Here is a 19,138-nt window from a genome sequence, read left to right as displayed (position 1 = left end):
CTCTCAGAAATTTCCCAATTCAGGTACCATCTTTGAATTGTTCTTGGTAATTGGTTGTACATCTTGCAATATCTCAATAATGTGCCATGGAATTTGGTCAACCATGCCTTTGATATTTTAACGCAGGTTGCTGCTGAAACAATTGGTCGCGATGGAGGTCATCCGATGGACTCCTCTTTAAAGTACTTTCAAAGATGAATTTGAGAATGAGAAAACATGCTAGGAGGTGCACATGTTGAGAAGGCAGCAGAAAATCTTAGACAGGGCCCAATCATAGTCAACAGAAGAATTTTGGCTTCTCCTGGGCGATACAAGCTACCTTTAGCTAGGAGCCTCTTCAGAGAATCATCGAACATGTAATTACAGAACTTGTCATTTTTCTTCTTTTCATTGGATCATCATTCAGATGTGGCTCACTCTATTTTCTGCAGAATATTAGTGCCATTTTGATGTATTGCTTGACGATTACCGTAAAGAGACTTGTAGAGCTGTTATGCCTCAGTATCCTGGTCTGATTATATGGAACATTTGTTTATGTTCTTTATCAATGTCACTCTTTATGAATGATTATCTAGACCCCTCATTTAACCCTGAGCAGCCTCTCTGCCTGTGATCCCTGATTGGGGCATGGTTGCTGGACTTGGATACAAGTTCCAAAATATGTGTAAAAGAGCTTTTGGTGCATTGAAAGCCAAAGGCTTGTCATGGATTTGAGAATGTTGTCTTCATAGTTTTGTTTCGTACACTTGGCTTAGTCAACTTCTGCTCATAAACTTATTGTAGCTGTAAGTGTCAGTGTCTGGCATTGTGAATCCATTTCTTGTGCCATGGAGCCTGAAATTCTAATGCGCTTTAGAAGGGTGGGAGGAATGATCTCTCTCCCCTCGAGCCTCTCTCTCTCTCTCTCACCGAAGAATGCTGTTTCACATTGTGGTCTGAAGTGGGGACTGGAGATATTCATCATAGAACTCTCGCGTAGCTGTCTTAAATTTGATTGCATATTTTGCAGGGGGACCAGTTCCGGGCCTTGTTTCGGACTGAAATGATATACTAAATACACTTTCTGTATAGGAATGTAGTTTGTTCTTGTCATCTTTCCTCTTTCCTCTTTACCCCCTCCTTTTAATTGAAGATTTGCGGGCTTTTCAGTATCCAGAACTTGTCCCAATGTAATAGTTAGCGGCACGAGATGTGCACTCATTTGGACTGAAATAAGCGCCTTGTTACAGAATTGTGTTTCGCACTACAAATATTGCCAGTGCTTGTGTTTTTCCAACATCAGGGATAACATTAGCTCTCCAGATTAGAGGCTTAAGGAATGCTACTTTTCCATTTCATTTCACATTCGACATGAGCACCTATTTCTAGGGAGCTTCATTTCAATAAGATAATTGTACTTTTTATTTCCTCAAATGACGTTATTTTTCTCCAAGTTGACACTTGATACGGCGTGGACCTTGTCCTATAGATTTCCAGCTCCATCATTTTCTTTATGGAAACTAAAAAGATTAGGAAGAGTTGTGGTCACGACAACTTTCTTCACAAAGTAAATGCATTTATCATTTTATTAAAGAACGCGATCAGCATAAGTCAGATAAAGAAAATTAGTAATTTTCAATGTACTAACCTTTCTTGTTATATGTGTCGTTCAATGCTTTGGAAATTACATCAATCATCATAAGATACACTTGAAAGTCATTCTTGAGGTCCTCATTAATATGAGCAGAAACATGTTGTAGTGTAATTGTCAACGCCTTATTTCAAGTGTAGGGAATTTTTGAGATAACGCTAAAAATCAATTTTTCGGCCATTATTTGAAGATCTCTTTTCGCAATGTACTTGAAAACCAATTAAATTTATAAAAAAAGAAAAACGACTGCTATAAAGCGCTCAAAACATTTTGTTGGACAAAAATTAACCTAAGAAAAGGTGTGTCGTGTTCATTATAGTAAGGGTTGATCGTATGCTTCATGAAGAAGACGCCGTTAATTTTAGTCCAATATTTTTCGCCCAATTGGAGTGTTACCAATTTGCAAACCCTAATTCGTTTTCCTTTTTTTGTTTTTTTTACGGAACCTTAAATCCCATCTTCCCTTCTTTTTATACAATTATTTCGCTTTCAATTACTTTCTTTTTTTTTTTTACTTTTCTATCCTACCTATAGTCATTTTAAAGTGGCCGACATTACACTGTCAGCATTTCGACAATCCACATCAATAACGTGATAAATTTAAAAAGTAGAAATAGCTTTTGAAAAACAAAGGGAAGAGAAAGTCGAGGGACTAAAGGCCATATTAACCCCTCTTTTAATTGAAAACTTATATTCTTATTATTTGGCATTACACGAATCGTTTCCCCATAAAGTATAGAGGACTCTTGCTCTTCTCCCACTTTCCCAGGATCTCAGTTGGAGTTGTTGTTGGGCCGAATTCAATCCAGACAAAAAAACGGCCCAAATGGCGAAATCGGATGCTTACGCCTTACGCTTTCTTCATCTAAAGCTCAAGGTCTTCGCGACCGTTGCCTCTTGTTCAAACAGGAGTGCTGTCTTCAACTCATAACCATCACCGTCTTCTTCAGCCACTGAAGATGGTCGAGCCAAGTCCCCAAGATCCCGGAGCTCCACAACAATGGCGTCGTGGGAGCCGCTCTCTCTCTCTCTCTCTCTCTCTCTCTCTCTCTCTCTGCTTAGAGGGAAGAAGCTGTCCCGGAAGGTCGTCTTGCCTTCGCGAGCGTCCCCTCTCTCTGCGCGGGTTACGATCTTCCGAGGCGAAAAACGTGACCCCAAATGTTACTTTCCTTAGAGTCTCAAGTTCGGGCCTTGTTGAGAAGTCACGATGGTTTCTGATTGTGGGTTTCTTCGTTTGTGGATTGAAAACAGAACGGCTGAGACGTAAATACCGGCGAGGGGAAAAGCCCTCGTCCCTACCGATCTGAGCATCGCAATACCCGAAGGAAACATATGCTCAAATAGATAACGTCCAACTTCTTACCTCAAAACGTTCTCTCAATACCTTGTTTTGGATAATCTACGAGGGCTGAATCAAATCGCTTGTACATTTGTTGCTTCAGCGCCGGGATCAGGTTTGGCATGGAAGCATTCGATCGACATCGGTGCGGGCGTGATCAGTGCGGACTACAGAGGACCGGTTGGGGTAATCCTGTTCAACCTCTTGGACGTCGACTTTGAAGTGAAGGTGGGTGACAGGGTTGCGCAGCAGATCATTGAGAAGATCGTGACTCCCGATGTTGCGGAGGTGGAGGACGTGGACTCGACTCTGAGGGGCGAGGGCGGGTTTGGGTTGATGGTGGTGTGAGGCCCGTGTGTTAGGTTTTGGCAGTCAAATTTATTGTCTATGGGTTTATTTTCATTGGGTTTTATATTGTGCCTAGGATGCGCGCAGGCTGGTAGGAGCATTATGTTGGTGAGAAATCTTGTCGAACACTTGGTGTGTAAAAATCTGCTAATCGCTATGTCCTCAGCCTCTCTCTCTTTTATTGTGAAATTTGGATCCCGCTTTTTGAGTTGCTAATTTGCCGTGTTGAGCCTTGCGGCGAGTAATTAGCTAGTCAATTGCTGGCTTACGTATTAGTCCTAGGTGATGGTATTGGGCAACTATATAAGGGGATTCTCAGTGCTTTTACCTAAACTTCTTGGTTTAGTGCCATGATTATGGAATATGTGCGACATTGTTGATTTAGCGGATACACTATCTTGCAAATGATTTTTTTTAGGGTCTGACACCTCCTTTTGCATTATCTATTGGCATTAACTTTCCATGGCTATTAAATTATTCAAGTCGGCGAGATTTGGAAGAATCGCTTAAAAGATGTGCTTTTGGAACTCTTTATTGAATGAAGATTTGGGTTTATATTTCTGTGGAAGTTTAATGGTGCTCCTGCGTAAACAAAGAATGGGTAAAAAGCAAAAAGTTAGCCTGGGCTATCCTTTCTGGCAGGGTACTTGTATTTACTTTATGAAGTGAAATTGATCAACATCAGTGAGTCTTCAGCACCCAAGGAGTACAAAGTGAGTATCGACCATAACCCCTTAGCGTTGTCGCTTGCTCTCAGAAAAGAAAAAAAAAAGGAGGAGACAGCATACTCAATAGGTAGAAGTTGTTGAAAGATTACTTGGTAACTTTAAAGGAAACATTCAACTAAGATTAGTTATCGGTAAATATCTCCCTGATCCATCAAGTCAACGTAAGATCTTCTGATGTTGCATCCCATCAAGAACACTAATTGGAAGTTCTCATTAACAAAGAAGAGAAATAATTCTTTCAACTGAGTAGGAAAATAATGCACAAAGCTATGAGGATAAGCTGGACATTGTGGTACTATCTAGTGGGCAGTTACTAGCAAAATACTTTGAACTTGTACTTTTACAAGATGGACCCTCCCTTTGGAATTGAAGTAAACATCTGTGAGTGAAGGATTGAAAGATAGATATCCTTAGTCTATGATGATAAAGAGAAAAGGCACATTGTTTAAGTTGAGTAGTTTTATTTTATTTCATCATCTCTTCAGGGTTTAGTGAAGTCAGTAGTTGGTGCTCCTCTTTGATTTTATTTCTGGTTAGTAGATTTGGTTTACGATTTGAATTATCTTGTATAGGGATGGATTCTTTTTGTTTTAGATCGACAAGCATTTCCTGGGAAAATTACCAAAAAAGTCCTAAACCTTTTGCAATTGTGCCAATTCAGTCCTAAACTTTTTACAATTGTGCCAATTCAGTCTATCCGGCCACTTTTGGCTGGCCGGCGCTGACGTGGCCAGATCTGGGCGAGGGCCCAGCTCGCCTCGCCGGAGCTGGGCCCTCGCCGGCGAGCCTCCCCCTGGCCTGTCCGACCAGGGGGGAGAAGGAAAAACAAAAAAAAAGAAAAAAGGAAAAAAATTCGAAAATAATAAAAATATTGCCACGTGGACGCTGGCCGGCGCCACGTCAGCCGGCCGGCGGCCACGTCAGCGCCAGGCGGCCAAAAGTGGCCGGATGGACTGAATTGGCACAATTGTAAAAGGTTTAGGACTGAATTGGCAAAAAAAAAAAAGGTTTATGACTGAATTGGCACAATTGCAAAAGGTTTAGGACTTTTTTGGTAATTTTCCCGGCATTTACTTGGTGCCTTACTTATTATACCTTTTACATAAAAAAGAAACCGGGGAGAAAAAAAATTGAGATTGGGTGCTAGAGGAGTGATTCAAAATGCTAATTCTTGTTAGTAGATTTGATTTAGGATTTGAATTATCTTGAACTGTTGTTGTGCGTAGTTGTAACATGCCATCTATGTATGACTATTTGGAAAACGAGTGTATGTTGGCATATCTATTTGGGTATAGGCTATATGCAATCTCTAGAGATGCAAGAATCCAGGCCTGGTGCTTGTGCTCTAGAATCTAGTATTGGCGAATCCTCTTCAGTTTCTCGCCTTGTGTTTCTGGATTCTTCCCCATGTATGCCCCAAATTTTCACATCTTCTCGTTCTCCTACAAATGCATGAATCACATGACTCTTTTCTCAAGTCAAGTTTAGAATACATTTCATGATATGGGGATAAATAGTGCTCGTGCTGGTTGCAAGTCTTTTCAATTGGCTTGGATACTCTTGATAGAGATAACTGTAGTTATATTGCACCTTGCTATTACCCCTTTCGGTTCCTTTTTTAACTGTATTTTCTTTCTAGAATGAATAATTTTCTAATCAAATAGTTCAACTCAAAGTTTTAATCGTGCTCTAGACATAATCTAGTCATTGACTTGATTGGATGGTGACATATGCATTGCTATTGCTATTTTCTTATCAACAGGCTATGACAGCAATGTTGCAGCAGGCTATGCAACATATTGACCAGAGTCCTGATCTTGAGACCAAGATAGAGCTTATTAGGACACTTAACTCTGTCGCTGCTGGAGGTGAATATGTGAAATCAAATTCTATTGCAGCTTATGTTCATGAGCAATCTGTTTTGGTTTCTTGGTTCCTATAGCTAGTTTCATTCTGCAAATATATGTCGAAATTGAGAGAGCATGGTTGATCAAGAAACTTAAAAGAATAAAGGAAGAACAGGATCTCATAGCAGAAGCTACTTATTTGATGCAAGAGATTGCAGGAACAAGAAGTTGACTTCTGTGGTCACTTATCTTGTGATTGGTTTTTTCCTGTCCAACATTGGGTTGAATTGCAGTGGAAACTTTTGGAGCAGTGGCAAAGACGGAGAAAATTGCCTTTATCCTTGAACAAGTACATGATTTTTGTAGTGCTTTTTGCCGTTTATGCACTATTACTATGATTGGTTCTCTGATCAATGGATTTTGCAGGTTCTTTTGTGCTTTGATTGCCAGGATTCTGTCTGTGCACAAATCCTTTCCAGGAAGATCATCCCCTGAGTGTTTGATGCAGATCCTTCCAAGAGAAGAAAAAACTTAAAGAAGGTGAAAATATTATGGAAGAAGCACCAGCTGATATTCTGTCACTTACTGGAGTTGAAACAGATATAATATGAATTCATGGTACGGTGAATTTGTGTTTTACTTATTCAATGTTGTGTCTACTATCTGTTTTAACTAAAAAATTTCGTCAATCAAGCCCTACCTTGTATTCAGTTTGCGGTTCGAGCCATGGCTTTATTCATCTAACACGTACTCTTTTTCCTTTCTAGCTTTTTCACAACCTCTGACTTTTGAGATGTACTTAATGGATTTGAACACACATCTACCTCGCATTCATGTGGTTAACGATTTAGGTACTATACACATTGCACTGATTACGTTGAGATTTATCGATGCTATAAGACGATATATGAGATTCCATCAGTGAAGGGAAAATTCAGAGCAGTGGAAACCAGTGAAGCTCTTTCATATGAGGCTTTGTTAAGTCTTCACTGAGGATTTTAAGGCACAGCTCTTCATTCTTTAATTTAATTAATTACAGGTTCAAAGGAAAATCTGCTGGTACTTAGTTCAGTCACCACATGATCGTATCCAGTCAAGCCTCAATGCCACTTTAGAAGATAAAAATCTTTCAGAAATCCAATTCAGGTACATCTTTGAATTGTTTCTAGGTAATTGGTTGTACATCTTGCAATGTCTCAATAATGTGCCATAGAATTTGGTTGACTGTGCCTTCGTTATTTTAATGCAGGTTGCTGCTAAAAAAACAAATTGGTCACCGTGGAGGTTATCCAATGAACGATCTTTGGAGTACTTTCAAAGATGAATTTGAGAATGAGAAACACATGCTCAGAGTCGCACTTGTTGTGAAGGCAGCAGAAGATCTTAGACAGATCATCGAACATGTAATTACAGAACTTTGTCATTTTTGTTCTTTTCATTGGATCATCATTCAGATTGACTCACTCTATTTTCTGCAGAATGTTATTACCGTTTCCAAGTATTACTCGAGGATTACCTCGAAGGGACTTGCAGAGCTGCAATGCCTCGGCATACAGGTTGATTATGCTGAACATCTGTTGATATTCTTTATCAATGTCAATCTTTATGAATGATTGCCTAGACACCTCATTTAACCCTGACCAGCCTCTCTGCCCATGATCCCTGTGGGACATGGTTGCTGGAATTGGATACAAATCCCAAAAAAGTGGAAAAGAAGTTTTGGTGCCTTGTAAGCCAAAGGTTTGTCGTGAGGTTGGGAATGTTGCCTTCGTAGTTTTGTTCCGTAAACATTTCTGACCGACATATATGTGTAGACTTCACTAAGTCAACTTCTGCTCATAGAATTTGTTGTAGCTATAAGTGTAATTGTCTGGCACTTTGAAACTGTTTCTTGTCCCAGGGAGCCTAGAATTCTAATGGTCTTTAGAAGGGTGGGAGGGGCTCTGCTATCACTCACCATTTCCTGTGTTACCAAAGTATATCTCGCGATTAGAGCTTTCTTACTGTGTTCAGAAAATCTATGTAGCTGAATCACTCAAGGAAAAGAGCTCTGTTTTTGGGGTTCTGTTACCGCAGTCGTAGAGAGCTTTAATCATTCTATATTACCGTTTTAGGAAGCTGAGAAGCATCTCTCCGAAATGGTTGTTTCCAAGTCCCTGGTGGCAAAGATAGACTGGCCGATGGGAGTTGTCTCTTTCCAGACGACAAAGGACAGCAATATCATCTTGAACTTGTGGGCGACAAATTTGGAAAATCTCCCGGATCTTGTCGAGAAAAGCTGCCACCAAATCCACAAGTAAACCATGGCTCATAAGGCTGCTTTGAGAGCTTGAAGATGTTCCTAGTTGAATGAATGATCTCTCTCCCCTTGAGCCTCCCTCTCTCTCACCAAAAGAGAGAAGCTGAAGAATGCAGCTTCACACTGTCCTCTAAAGTGGGGACTAAAGATGTTCATCATAGAACTCTCGTGTAGTTTGTCTTAAATTTGATTGCATATTTTGCAGGTGGACCAGATGTGGGCCTTGTTTTGGATTGAAATGATACACTGAGTATACTTTCTCCATAAGTTGCTGTCTGATATCGACATTTAATTAATTTCATCAATAAGTTGTTGTCTGATATCCCTTTTCTTTACAGAAGGCAAAGAGTTTGAATATCATGTTATCGAGTGAAATGGAAAAAGAGTGACTCCTATGGGAACCATTTGAGTAGTTCTTGAAAAAAGTATGACATTCCAAAGTTTACATCAGCGCAAATAATATAGAAGAAATAGCACAATTATGTATAAGTTGATCATGAACGTTGTGTTGAATGCATTTTTCAATTTACACTTGAGTTGATAGAACAGTCGGCCCAAGTGGTAAATATCTAATCAAGTCTAATTCAAGAAATATTATTTATTATCCTATATACTAGCAGTAAGTAACTCTCTACGTTTTGTCCTCGGGATTTGTACATCATTGCCATGCCTGAGAACATTTGGGTTCAACTGACATTGTAATCCGATTTAAAGGTCTCAAAGTCGTAAGTTTGGGTGAAAGTGGACCGAAAAATGTATGGGAAGGAATTCAAGAAGTACTCTTGAAAGAATGACCAAGGTGGAGCCAATGTCTGGGGCGTTCATAATCATAAACAAATATTTGGGATGGACAGACCAAAATATTTGAGACATTTGTGGCATAAGTTTTGTCATATTGACGCTTTTCGTTAATCATTTATTAGGATCTTGAGGAGAAGCTTCAATTGTGTTCATTTACAGCTTGAAACCTATAAATGGACGTAAGTGATTGTTGACTCATTTTCTATGCTTGGTTTTTCCACGTATTTTTCAAATTTCCACACCTTTTAAGAATATTTCGGAAAAAGAATAAAATAATAAGGAAAACCCACCTGCGCATAGCCGAGTTGGTGGGCGCTTTCCTTCCCTCCTCAGAGGTTCTGGGTTCGAATCCCCGCTCGGTTCCGTAATTTAAGTGGGGGGCCCTGGCGGTGGGTTGCTGGGCTAGTCTCCCCCGAAGTATAGGCGCCCCGATTACCTGTGCGGGCTCGTCCCCGGGGAATGGTGACGGATCCTCGGTTACCAAAAAAAATAAAATAAAAATAAGAGAAAGTTAGGAATACAAAATGATTGTCGGTATTAAGTGTCAAATATTTATCTGATTCGACATTGCCTGTATTTGGTTTGCTACACTGGTAAATAAGAATCATACAAACTTAAATGGACATGACGCAATTTAAAGCTGTGTAGGCAACGGGGAATCGCTGTCAAAGTTGAAAATATTTAATGTAGTGATAACAAGGCTTGCGTCAAGTTGCCTAATAGAAGAGAATTAGAATCGGGATTAGGAAGCTGGGGGTCTTATCAATGTTGGCATGCTGTGCTATTCTTCTATTGCCAATTAATACTGTTCCGCGACAAGATCTTCAACTAATCAAATCAAATCGTGGCATTTGGTATGTCTCTTTATATAGCCGATAGTATTAATTATACATCAAATCATAATCCTAAATTAGGTATATCCATTTCTTGCATTCCGTCCATCTTCAATTAAAGGAACTAGTGTGGATCTTGTCGTAGGACATGGGGTTGTGATTGTACAATTGAGACTTTGAGCAACAAGGTTTTACCCGTGTATGTATTGAAACTTTCGACTCGAAATTATTTCTGAATTTGTGTATTACATAACTTATTGGATTTTCTTTTCTTTCTTTTTTTGGATAGCGAGCACACAGGATTTCCTTTTCAAATCACTAATTGATCATGTGATATAACGTTCAATTTTTAATCTTCTTGCTTGCAAGCTTTTGATCCTAGAAGGATGAGTTGTGCTTAGTCACTCACATACTAAGCCATTGAGCTTTTTTTTCTATATTATCTAATCATCTCAAGTTCTGAAGAAGCTTAATACTGTGCTAAGGAAAAATGCACTTTGGTAGAACCGGTAAGCCGAAAATGTTAACATGAAATAAAAAGCTAAACACCAAATGAAATAAAAAGGAAAATGGTATCAATAAATAATTATTCGACATTGGAGAACCCATTGGCCAAGAATTTCTAAATGTGACTCTGAATATATAAACCTGCGATTCCACTCACTTGGGAGGAGCCAACTTGTAAGTCTATGAAAATGAAAAAGAAGAGTCAACATAATCACCTTGTGTATGTAATGAGATGATTTAACAGAATCACCTCATGCACCTCAATCAGTTGTTGATTGTGCAAATAAGATCGTTGTAATCGTCTAACTTGCCCAAGCAAGGACAAACAAAACCTTCCATATTTACCATCAATCAATTGTCAGTTGCCTTGATAATGCAAGATCGATTGTCAGTTGTCTCGATAATGCAATATCCATATACTATAGATTCTCCAGTCATTGTTGATATATCAAATGTCCAAATATGCTTATTAGTTCCATTCAAATCGTGATATAGAGTCTCACCCAATTCTGCTCTTTCATAAAACGTGTGCATCTAATCTTCAGCCGACCTTACTCCGAGCATCAGTATTGCTCGTTGGTTTTCTTTTGAACTTCTTTTCAATTTCTTATTTACTTGGAAAAGCAAGTCAAGTCAAGGATCACGTGCATTGGTAGGTTCACCGCACCTTCCGCATAATGCTGTGGAAATTACGCCTGTAATAATTGCCCTTTGCTTTTTATTTTCCAATTATTTTATTAATAAAAAAAGCAAGCCAAGTCGAAGTCAAGTCGTGCTCGCTTTCAAACAACGCACCTTCTGCGCAATGCTTTGGAAATTACGCGTGCAATAATTGCTCTTTTCGTGCACCATGCATCGCAGTGGTTCAGTTAGTTGAAGTGTCTTGGACCGTTGGATGGCAAGAACTCAGCATTGTTCAAACATGCATAGTAGAGAGTGTTGTGATGTCATTTCTCTCTATACCTTTTGTCACCATAATGTGTTCGATGTCAACTAGTTTTGACATTTCTCTCAACTCTTGGCATGCATGTGGGTAATACAGTGAGAAGCTTGAATTATTGAGGATAATGCGTTTCTTCGACGACTCTATCAAAAATCCGATTTGATGGAAGTTTTCTTTACATAGTCGCTTCTCATTTTCAATTTACTATTGGTACTTCCAAGTGGCAACTTTTGTTTCTCTGTTTAATTTGTTTTCGCTTTTATCTTATGGCCAGCAAAGTATAAAAACCATCACATATTTCCTATTGATCTCGACATTTGCTCGATTTCATCACTCCGTTGTTGTATGAAATCCCTTTTCTTTACAAAAAAAGAAGTGACGGGTTTGAGTATCGTGTCATAGAGTTAAATGGTAAAAGAGTAAATCCTGTGGGAACCATTGAGCAGTTCTTCTTGAGAACATGTTTGAATGGAACAAACAAAATATGATTCACTCCTTAAGTTTTCCATTACACTTTTATGCAGATCTCCAAGTCTAGTAAGTATCAGATGTATGGCAAACTCTCATGGAAGGATGAGAAGCAACTTAAGCGAAAAGTACTCATCTCTTCTTCACTATGAAAGCTGATTACTTCATTAATGTCGGTGTGCAGAGCTTTGGATACTTCATCTACTTTCATGTTTTGTAAATGTATAAAAAGGCTCATGTTAAATACAACGGTCTGAAATTTACATCAACGCAAATAATATAAAAGAGAATATGCACAAATGTGTTAGTTGATTATGAATGTCATGTGGAATGTGTTTTCCATTTGTACACTTGAGTTGATAGAAAAGTCGTCTCGATAAATAATTTCTAATTAAGTCAAATTCAAGAAATCATAATCTGACTTACTAGCAATAAGTGACTCTCTATGTTTTGTTGTTGGGACTAGTAGATCATTGCTATGCCAGAGAACATGTGGGTTCAACGACATTGTAGATTGATTTAAAGTCATCAGTTGGAGTTAAAGTGGACTGTAAAATGCACGTGAAGAAATTTGAAAAGTACACTTGTCAGAATGAGCAGCATTCATGAAAAAATTTGGGTTGAACGCACTAAAATATTTTAGATATTTGCATCATAAGTTTCGTCATATTAATGCAATTCATTAATAAGTAATTAGGATCTTGAGGAGAAGCTTAAATTGTGTTCCCTTACAGCTCGAGACCTATAGATGGACGTAGGTGATCACCAACACATTTTCTAGGGTTGTCCTTTCCACAGATTTTTGAATTTCCACACCTTTTAAAAATATTTCAGAAAATGAATGAAAAATAGGGGGGCAAAATAGGAATTCAAAATGTTTGTGTCGGTATTAGGTGTCAAATATATATCTGATAGATAAGTATCACACAAAGTCAAATCGACATGACGAGTTAAAAGCCGTGAAGACGTTAGCAAACCATTACCAAAGATATTTTATCTAATGACAGCAAGGCTCATGTGGAGTTGCCTAGCACAACAATGTAAGATTCAGAATGAGATGTTGGGCGTCCAATCGGTGTTGGCTATTTGGTATAACTCTTGTTTATAGTTTATACTGCTAATTATCTATCCAATCATAACACTAAATTGGGGATATGCATTTCATGCATTCCGCACATCTCTAATTAAAGAAATCTGTTTGGACCTTGTTGGAGGACATGTGGTCGTGATAGTACAATTGAGACTTCAAGCGTGTGTTGAATCTTCTGACCTCAGATTACTTCTGAATTTGTGTATTGTATGACTGATTGGATTGTCTTTTCTTTTTTTGGAGATAACGAGCTTACTGGGTTTCCTTCTTAAATCACATGATCATGTGATATAATGTTTTAATTTTAATGTATTTACTTGTAAGCTTTTCATCCTAGAATAATGAGGTGGGGTTAGTCACTTACGTACCAAGCTGTTGGACTTTTCTCATCACCGCTTATCATTTCGGATTCTTAAGAAGCTTACAAGGCTCAAGAATAATGTTTGTAGCTATAAGAAAAGAAAGAGTGTCCACTCGCTAGCAGAAATAAGCAAACTATGAAGATATAAGTAATCACGCATTGGGCTCATGTAAATTGAAGTCTCTCTTCATTTAATAACTTTAGTTTTTCAAATCACGTATCCTAATGTTAAAATAAGCTAATATTTGAATCCTCCTCTATTGTGCTGCCAAAAATTATATTTCGGGGAAGAACTCGTTGGCCGAGAATGTCAGCATGAAATAAAAAGTTTCACAAAATGTAATCATGACATGCTTGATTCAAATGTAATATCTCATTTGTAATGCAATGACATGCAATCATCAAATTTCATATTGCAAATCAACATTCAGAAAAATCAATCCATGACATTCAATGAATGGATGTTAAATTTTTCGAAAAATGGAGCCGGTTCTACCGATATGTCTTTTTTTAATATTCGAGAATAATTATTCGAAAATTATCACATACACGGAGTTTCGGTCTGTCCATGGACTGACCACGTTCGAGGACTCCACTAATCCGGTTGGTTGGACCATTTCTCTATGTTGTTTTCATATTACTTTATGTTCACACACTTATTAAAATGTTAAAATATATGTCTCGAGTTTGAGCTCGTGAATGAAACCCGACTCTAAATTTATTAAAGGAAAGTCGGAAATTGATTATACGAGGATGTCTTCCGTGGAAATATATATATATTTCCTGTTCGGCGTTGGAGAAAGAAAAATAGGCTTTCCTATTTTGTCTTGGTATTATATTTGTGTGCAAGAACCGGCGGAAATTGCGACCGATAAACGAAAAGGGGAGTGGGCGCACTCAATTTCCTTTATTACTGAAGTCGGTCAAGTTTGGTAATAAAAAAAGAAAGTTGACCACAAGTTTTCAAACTTTCCTTTTCCGTATTGAGGTGTGCTTCCGGAAGGATTATCCTGATCTTGTTTTTAGATAAACATATATTTGGCTGTTCTTTTGGAGCAAAGAAGGCACGCCTTTGTTGATGAATAGGTGAAGTTATTCTTGAAGTGCCGCTTGTGTGTGAGTGCTTGGCGGTGGACAATCTTTGTGATTTTGTTCGTGGAATTACACCAAGAGTTCAAGTGTTTGTAGCGATTAAATCTTGTGGTAAGATTCATGAGATTGAGAGATTATTTCGTGAGGAATTATGGGGCTAAATACTGCGTGAATTATTGGGTGTAATTGGGGTTTGGGAAATACTTAGAGTGTTTGGGTAACTCGAGTGTGGTTGTAATCTCCGTTGTATCGCTTGATCTATGGTGAAATTCCGTGCTGCTCTCCTCGTGGATGTAGGTCACTACGATCGAACAACGTAAATCTGGTGTCCGATTTATTTTATTGTTCTGTCAAATTTATTGTTCGATTGCTTAATTGGCTTATGCAACATTAAACCTCTGTTTCCTTTGTTTTGCCCCCTATTTGGTGCGAATCTGAATTGGTTTTTTAACTTATGAAGGAAGGCCGTGGGTGACTCCCAGGCAAGTGGAACACAATAACAAAGTAATGGCAAGTGGAACATATATTAAGATGTCCAACACGTCCAACATCTAAAGAACACGCAATCATATAATATATTTCCGAGACGACCTCCTCGTCTTCGAAGACTTTCACCAAATATTTCCTCAAACTTAGCCCCGTATTTGGTGCTTAGTCTGAATGGCATTTTTGTATTGATGAAGGAAGGCTCCAGGTAGCTTCCAGGCAAGCGGAACATGATAATGGCAAGTGGAGAATATATTAAGTTGTACAATACGTCCAACATCCAACTAACATGCAACCATATAATATATTTTCAAGACGTCCTCCCCCTCTTCTCTCATTTTTCTTATTCTTTTCTTATTTTTTTTTCTTTTTCCCTTTTTCCCTCCGTCGGTCATCACCAAACCTCGTCGATGGCCATCGGAGGTCGCCAGCCAGGGGTGTCAGAACCGAACCAAAAAATCGAACTGAGATGCGAACCGAACCGAATCGAACCGAAAATTTCATGCATTTCGATTCGATTTCGGTTTCGGTTCGAATAATCAAAATTAATCAATTTTTTTTTTTCAATTCGGTTTATTTCGGTTCGGTTCGGATTAGTTCGGATCGAACCGAACTGAAATAAACTTCGGTTTTAGCCCTATCTCGCCCACTCAGTCGCCCTCTCTCGCGCTCGCATCTCCCTCTCTCCCTCTCCTCCTCGCCGCTCCGCCTCCGAAATTCACGACTTCCCCCTCCGGCCCCGCCGCCACCGCCGCCGCAGCCTCCGCCGGCCGCAGCTCCCGCCGGGACCACGGGCCCGAGCCGGGCGTTTTCCTCCGCCGGTCCGCGCGACCGAGCCCTGGGTTTGAGCCGATCGTCTTCTCGCCAATTGTCTTCTCGCCGATCGTCTTCTCGCTGGAAAAAGGGAGGCGGAGGAGAAAGAGGAAGCACCCGCCGCCCATGTAATCTGGGCTTTCATCTTCTTCGCTGGGTCTCTCTCGTGTCGCGCTCCGGTTCGCCCCTCGCGCACGATCGGGATATTCTCCTCTGCCTCTGCCCCGCTGCGCCTCTCTGATTCGACCCCAGATTTCGAGGTCGTTTGTTCAAGCTCGCAAACCCTAGTCTCGCCGATCCCGCCGCCGGAGGGAAGGTAAACGATCTGGGTCATCTCATTTCCTATCTGGGTGAATTGGGTTTAGTCGCGTCTGCACAGGTCTTCCAATTCCTGTTCGGTTGCTCATTACTTCCCAAAAAGTTGTCTTCATGGTGCCCATAAATGCTTGGAGTTGCATATCTTTGCTTGTGACTAATTCCTCTTGCTTCTGATTACGCATTTATCTTCTCGGTGAAAAGCTATATCCTTTATGGCTATTTGCTGACACTCCTGCGATTAAGTTTTCCTTAAGTTAACGTTAACCGCTTATCTGACAAATTCCTTCAGAGGATTGCTGAAACACTGGATGTTGAGATAAAGCGCTGGGCTGCTGGAAAAGAGGGGAACTTGCGTGCTCTGCTATCCACTTTGCAATATGTAAGTTAGATGTGTTCCTCCATGTTCTTTTCCCTGTTGTGCATTGCTTGCAAAAATACAGGCTGCATCTTCTGGTACTCATGCTCTGGGACGTCAAGAAGTCCCATGAGGACTTAAATTAGTGTAGCTAACGCATGCTTTTTAGGTAAATGATGCTTTGGACATGGCCTGAGTACTTTAGGCTTTGTTTTTTTTTATTTAATGATACTGGCATTGGATGGGTGCAACAACAAGTCTTATGCAATCTTCTGTTACTCATCCTTTGGGACATCAAGAAGTCCCATGAGGAAAGCATTATTGAGCCATGTTAAATTGATAGCATTATTGAGCTTTTGCTGACTTGATCTGGATGTACTCCTGCATAGGACTGTTTTGCATATTTTTAAGCTACCTGCTTGTTTTTAAGCTACCCTGTGTTTATCGGCATATATCACCCAAAGTTATTTATTAGACATTTTGCTCAAATCTCATATCAACTTTTTATGATTGTATCCTCTACCATTTATTTCGCTTTTTCAATTGTTTGAAGAATACCTTTCTAGTGATAAGGCTAAGCAATTTCTGTTAATCATATTCTTATTAGGTGCTCTGGCCTGAATGTGGTTGGGAACCTATTTCTATGACGGATTTGATTGCTGCTGCTTCAGTTAAAAAGGTCTATAGGAAGGCAACTTTGTGTATTCATCCTGACAAGGTGCAGCAAAAAGGTGCCAATCTTCAGCAGAAATATATTGCTGAGAAGGTTTTTGACCTCCTTAAGGTATTTAAAACCCAAGAGCTTTGAAATTATCATCTTATTTTTTTGGTGGACTGAAAAGCATTAGGACAGTTTCACAAAAATAGCATTGCTAACATCGGAAAAATACAAAATGACTCTAGTGTTACACCCATTCATTGGTAATTCCGTCACTTTCATAATTCATCCTGTTCGTTTGGTATTTCTCTTTTCTCACCATGACTCTATCCTTGTGTTTGTTTGTTCTGTTGAACTAGTTTGCTTCGCGTTCATTTATATCATTTACTAATGCAATAGATACTTTAATTTTCATTTTTATTGTGAATTTAATGTAGAGTTGTCAACTGTGACCGTGGAGCTGAACTCGATATTGGTTTCCCTTGATGATTGAAGAACAAAAGAGAAGTAGTCATCTCCTTGCTGTGCTCTGTCTCTCTCTTATGTTTTTTATTGGGTCAGGCGATTCTATAGTCCGCTGCTTTCCCTCTTTTGGTTGCCCAGGTTCCGTTGTCATCTGAGTTTGAGCTACTGAAGAATTGCCCATCTCCATCTAGGTGAATTGTGGTGCTGAAGAATTTTGGTTGCCTAGGTTCCGTAATTGTAGATCGACACTGGTCATAGTTTCTTCCGAGTTTGTGAGTCACCCTCTCTTTTTATGCGTTATTCAGTCTTAATATGAGGAAGTCAGATTGGCCTCATCTGAATTATTGTTGATAATATAGTTACGATATGCTATTGTTCAAAATTTAGCTTTGTCGTTCTTTTTTTATGCTAAGTGTTAGTGTCTGGGGCGAGTTACACGGTGCGCTGCCGTGTTTCTGTGTCACAGTATTCCCTCTAATATTCAACTTAGAAAACTGGCAAGTTAATGAATATAGATTCTGAAATTTTATGATGGACTGGAGACTACAATAAAAGAAAGAAAGAAATTGTTACTTCCTCTTTACAAATTGTTACTTCCTTCAATTTGTGCTGCCAAGTAAATGACTAAAATATTTTTATAGGAATAAAAAGCAAAAAAGAAGAAGAAAAAACAGAAAATCGGGCCATGAATAAAAAGCAAAAAAAAAAAAAAAAAGAAACCGAAAACTGATCCGAACCGAACCGAACAGAATCGAACCAAATCAGTTTTTCGGTTCGGTTTCAATTCAGTTCGAGCGAGTTTCGGTTCGGTTCAGGGGTGCTTCCTTAACGGTTCGGTTCGGTTCGGTTCGGTTTTTCAAGAAAATCGAACCGAACCGAACCGTTTACAGCTCTATCGCCAGCCTCAGGCCTCGAGTGAGGGACGCCCACTCTTGGGCTAGCAAGGGCTGCCCTCGCTGAGGCCAATGACCTCTGCTGGCCATTGACAAGGCCTGACAATAGCCGCCGAAGGTAAAAATGGAAAAAGAAGAAAAGAAAATAAAAATAAAGGAAAAAAATACAAAAGTTTAGAAAATTAAAAAAAAAATTGTAAAAACTGTCCACTATAGCGTCTACCGTGTCACGTAAGACGGCCGATGCTGACTAGACTGCAACGTCAGCAATTTTTGGCCGATTTTAGTCGAAATGACTAAATTGACAATTTGTCAAAAGATTGTAAATTATCAAAATATTTAAGACTAAATTATGACAGTTGAAAGGTTTAGGATTAAATTGACAAGTTGTCAAAAAATTCATAATTTAATTGATACAATTGAAAGATTTATGGCTGATAACCCACGATCTGTAAACATTCATCTTCGAAAGGCCTTTTCCCGGCGGCATCCACCCAATCGGTAAATCACCGCTCTTCGTTGTTAAACTCTTGGGTGTTTGGGATTGCAGCGTGAAACTCTTCTGCAGCGCGAGGGCGTCGTCCACGATTGTATCTGGATTTGGGTTGCGACCTTGAAAAACATAGGAATTTCGAGCTTTCCATATCAGCCAAAGTATACCAGCAACCAATTCTGTCGGAGGTGCGTTAAATCCTACTGTCATAGCCTCAAGAATCCATTTGTCCATTCTTGTGATGTTTCTCTCGGAACCCCATGAGCATGTCAGTCTTTGTTCGTCGGATTCCGCACACCTTCCGCATGATGCTGCGGAAATTTCGCGTGCAATGACTGTTCTTACCGCAGCATGCCTTCGCAGTGGTTCGA

The 19,138-nt window shown here is 39.4% G+C and overlaps 1 protein-coding gene and 1 long non-coding RNA gene across 2 annotated transcripts; both read left to right on the top strand.

Annotated features, from left to right (window-relative positions):
- Window positions 1–2,630: 2,630 nt before the first annotated feature.
- On the top strand, window positions 2,631–3,317 carry LOC130136253 (deoxyuridine 5'-triphosphate nucleotidohydrolase-like). The gene is given in 4 exon segments (XM_056306458.1): window positions 2,631–2,747; window positions 2,750–2,769; window positions 2,882–2,955; window positions 3,055–3,317. Coding segments are annotated over 4 exon segments (474 nt in total).
- Window positions 3,318–6,324: 3,007 nt separating this feature from the next.
- LOC130136244 (uncharacterized) lies at window positions 6,325–8,044 on the top strand. The gene is made up of 2 exons (XR_008815235.1): window positions 6,325–6,510; window positions 6,932–8,044. It is a non-coding gene; the product is annotated as an uncharacterized LOC130136244 (long non-coding RNA).
- Window positions 8,045–19,138: the final 11,094 nt, after the last annotated feature.

The sequence above is a fragment of the Syzygium oleosum genome, unplaced genomic scaffold (genome assembly GCF_021117445.2).
Source record: "Syzygium oleosum isolate NSW1041296 unplaced genomic scaffold, Sole_v2.1 Sole_v2.44, whole genome shotgun sequence".
NCBI classification, from domain to species: Eukaryota; Viridiplantae; Streptophyta; class Magnoliopsida; order Myrtales; family Myrtaceae; genus Syzygium; species Syzygium oleosum.
Note: the sequence above shows the minus strand (reverse complement) of the source record. Positions and strands in the feature narration are given on the sequence as shown.